Source organism: Camelus ferus, chromosome 6 (assembly GCF_009834535.1).
Source record: "Camelus ferus isolate YT-003-E chromosome 6, BCGSAC_Cfer_1.0, whole genome shotgun sequence".
Taxonomy (NCBI): domain Eukaryota; kingdom Metazoa; phylum Chordata; class Mammalia; order Artiodactyla; family Camelidae; genus Camelus; species Camelus ferus.
In genome coordinates, this window is record NC_045701.1 from 41,929,075 (window position 1) to 41,933,039 (window position 3,965).

Here is a 3,965-nt window from a genome sequence, read left to right on the forward strand (position 1 = left end):
ATTTTTTACAACAAAATGTACAGATTACTAAAAACTAGGCATTTAGTCCAACTTTTGACAGCGTTTTACAGCTACAAGTTCACATCAAACATAAAACAACTTTAACAAGAGCCGGTCCCAGCTGAGCCTGGGTGGCCAGAGGGAGCTGGGAGGGGGCATTTCCTTTGTGTCTGTGGCCAGTGGGTTCTGTTGAAGAGTCTTTTCCTCTCCCCAGCCCCGTCTCCCCTTCAAAGAAATCCTGGTATTTACAAGCGAGTCCACTTTGCTGGCACGGTGTACCCAGAGTGAAGTTTTCAATCTTTAGAGTCCAGAGCCATGTCATCGTAGAGCCCTCTCCGAACTGTCCCTGCCCGAGCATAGGAACCCCTCTGAATCACCCAAAAGACATCCCAAAAGCGATTCTTGCTATGTCCTTCTCTGTTTAAAGATTCCTTAAAGAATTAGATTAGCTGGTTCTTTTTATTTTCTTTTAAAAAAAATCCTGCAAATTTTAGGGGGGAAAAAGGAAAGGAAAGAAAGACGTCCAGCAGTTTGGTCTTTGTGTTTTTTCCCTTGGTCTAAATGGGACATGTTCTTAAGAAAAGTCGAAGCGCATGGAGTAGCGGGGCGGTGGGTGTTGTGTGGCGGGCAGGAGGGGAAGCGATGAGGCAGAGCGCTGGGCTAGGCCCGGCCCGGCGTCCTCTCACCAGGTCCGACCATATAGCAAGGTGGAGCAGGACATGGTGCCGTAGTCCGAGCCTGAGGAGTTCAGGTGGGACAGGCTGGAGACCTGGCCCTGCAGCGCCGCGGGGCTGGCGGCGTGGTGCGCCAGGTCCGGAGACTGGCCTGCGCTGCCTGGCTGGTGGCTCGGGTGCGCACCCAAGCCGGGGCCACCGCTGCCCACTGAGATAGCTGCCGCCGCCGCTTGAGCGGCCTGCGCTTGCTGCTGCGCCTGCTGTTGCGCGTGGCCTTGCAGGCTGGCGGCGCCCGGCGCAGGAGCGCCCGCCTGGCAGGGTTTGCCGTCTTTCACTAGGACAGGCACAGCCACGCGGCGCGGCGACTGCTGCTGCGCTTGCTGCTGCTGCTGGCACCCCGCGCCCCCGCCGCCGCCGCCGCTGTCCTGCTGCAGCTGCTGCTGTGCCGCCTTGTCCTTGGCTTGGCGCTTCATCTTGTAGCGGTGGTTCTGGAACCAGATCTTGACCTGCGTGGGTGTCAGGTGGATCATGCTGGCCAGGTGCTCGCGCTCGGGCGCGGACAGGTACTTCTGTTGCTTGAAGCGTCGCTCCAGCTCGTACACCTGTGCCTGGGAGAAGAGCACCCGGCGCTTCCGGCGCGGTGCGCTTGGCAGCGGGGCCATGTTCTTGCTCACGTCCCCCAACGAGCCCAGGCCGCCCATGCCGCTCATATTCATGCCGCTCGCCGGGCCCATGAAGCGGGAGACTGTAAGCGACAAACGCACAGGGTCGGCAGGGGCCGGGCCGGGCCAGACCACCTCTGCCTCCCGCGCCCTTGGCCGGCCCGGCCCGCCCCGACGACGCCCTGCTCAGCTAGGCCGCCTTCACTCAGAGAGGCACAGTTGCCACGGGGGATCGCTAGTGCCTGCCCCAGGCCGAGCCGTCGAGGGGTTTACTGAAGAACTCCCGGCCTCAACCCCGGCTACTTCCCTCAGTCTTAGCGCTCCACCCAAAAAGCAGAGTGGAGAAAGGCCATTTCTGTTCTTTTCGTTCCCTGTTCCCAGGCGGCGAACTGGGCCCAGGCTAGGAGCTGGGGTCCGACGGTAGACTCCAACTTTAGGAGCTTAGGAGAGGGAGGTGTTCACTTTCCAAACCTAGAGCCCCCAGACTCTGCCTCTTGGCTGCTTTCTCCTGCCAGGCCCAGTGAGGGCACTTTGCTCGGCCCATTTAGAACCCCCTCTGGAGCCGCACGCCCTCCCACCTGCCCATATTGGAGAGTGGGCCAGGCCAGGGGCCTGAGAGCATCCCAGCAGGGCAAACTCCTGCCCGGCCGCGTCTCTCTGCGCCCTGCTTGTCCTGGCTCCCTTAGTGGGGGGATGCCTCCCTCGGCACTCCGCGGTCTCTCACGCGTAGCTGAGCGGCCATTCGGCCGCAACTGGCAGACACTGAATACCAGCTCCTGCCCTCAGGACCCCAGAGCTATCAGGTGCCTCTTTTTGACTTCTCAGTCTAGCAAGGGAAGACTCCTCAGCTCCCGCGCCCGACTCCCTGGCGCCGCTGCCCGGCCGCCCACCCTGATGCCCAGCGTGTAGCCGGCAGGCGCCGCGCCTTCCCCGCAGCTCTCCTCGCGCCTCCCGCGCTCAGCCCGTGGCCCCACAGTGGGGCGGCCTCACTTACTGGCGGGGAAGCGCGGGTCTGGGTTGGCGCCGTACCATCCGGGACCCGAGGTGCTGTTCCGCATGGTGTCCTGGTACGGTGGCAGCTCGCTCATGTTGCCCAGGTTGCCGTTGCAGTAGCCCCCCACGGCGGAGTGCGAGAGCTGGGGCACCCCCGCCGCCGTCATGTGGTAGGCGGCGGTGACTGCGCCGTGGTGCCCCACGGCGTGCTGCTGCATGGCCGCGGCTGGCGGTGCCGCCTGGCCCTGCCTGTAAGCCGCCAGCGGAGCCCCGAGGCCGCCGCCCTCCATGCCCACTTTCTTGTAGCTTTCCTCCAGGGGACTCAAGATGTCAGACACTGAGAACGGAGTCGTGTGCTTTGGACTCATCGACATGATTCGGCGGCGGCTGGAGGAGGAAGGAAGAGGAGGAAAAAAAAGGGAGAGGGGGAAGGCGAAGCCTCGCTGCTTTTTTTTTTCTCTCTTTGCCAAATATTCTGGTGTTACCTTAACGCCGATCTTGTTGGATGTACACGTAACCGAGTGGACCGAGTCCGCCTTAATTGGCTTGAGTGGAGGCTCGGGGGCTGCCTCGCGTTTGTTTTAGCCCGGCGCCAGGTTTTAGGCAGCCACCAGAGGCGGGGCGTAAGCGCTAAAGCAACAAGACAATAGAAGCCTACATCTTACCCGAGATAATTAGCTTACATGCTGATGACAAGGTAAACACCTTTAAGTTTCACTTGTCAGGATTTTTAGGTCTTAAAGAGAGAGAGAGAAAGAGAGAGAGAGAGAGAGGCAGAAACGCGACCGAAAGCATTTCTTTCCCCCTCCCCCGGACCCCCCACCCCCATTTTTGTGGGGTGCGGGCGGCGAGCAGGGGGAGGCGAGGGAGGGAAAGGAGGAGGGAACCGAGAGAGGGGAGGGCAAGAGGTGGGATGGGGGAGTAGCCGAGGAGTAGGAATGGTAGGGAGGAAGGAAGGTGAATGCTGCTTTGCAACCAACTTGCAGAGTTAAAAAGTGAACCACTTTCCAGTTCGGTTGGGGTTCCCGGGCGGGTACCGGGAGTGGGCCGATGGACAGGGTGGGGGTTTCACCTGAGCCTGCTGGGGCTGCTCCTCCCTCCCGCTGCGGCCTCCCAGCCCCGCGCCTTCCCACTGCCTCCGGACCACATCTGGCTTCGTGGCGCCGATCCCCAGTCGCCACCAAAGAAGCTCGCGAGTCTGGGGACGAACCCTGGGGCCGCACTGTTGGTCTGCGTGTCTGTCAGTCTGTCTGCCTCTTCTGCCGCCGTCAAAAGGACACCTCTGCTCCCCGCCCCCTTTCCCCCTACCCGAGAGAGAATCCCGGCGGGCGGAGGGGGCGCTGAGCAAGGGATCGGCGCCGAGAGGCTGTCCCAGATCCCCGCACCCCCCTCCCCCAGCTCAGGGTTTTCTCAGAGGACCAGGGCCCCCTGCTTCACGCCCCCCACCCCCAATCCACATGAGGCTACCCTTCCCCACCCCCACCTCCAGCTAAGACAAGGACACCAGTGGTCGCCCGAGCTGGAAGGCTGGGGGGATTAACGCAAAGGGCCATCGCTTAAATTGCTCCACCTCGAACAAACCTGGAGTCCCCGACCCTTGCCCATCGCCCGGATACGCGGGGTTCTGGGGTCGGTG

General features: G+C 61.7%; 1 protein-coding gene across 1 annotated transcript; it reads right to left on the minus strand.

The window, feature by feature from the left end:
• Nucleotides 1-471: 471 nt before the first annotated feature.
• NKX2-1 (NK2 homeobox 1) lies at nucleotides 472-3,578 on the minus strand. Its single transcript, XM_032481906.1, has 3 exons — nucleotides 3,402-3,578; nucleotides 2,331-2,716; nucleotides 472-1,419 (listed from the first exon to the last, which is right to left on the minus strand). Exons 1-3 carry the CDS (start codon nucleotides 3,476-3,478, stop codon nucleotides 683-685), a joined length of 1,200 nt encoding a protein of 399 aa, XP_032337797.1. The 5' UTR covers nucleotides 3,479-3,578; the 3' UTR covers nucleotides 472-682.
• Nucleotides 3,579-3,965: the final 387 nt, after the last annotated feature.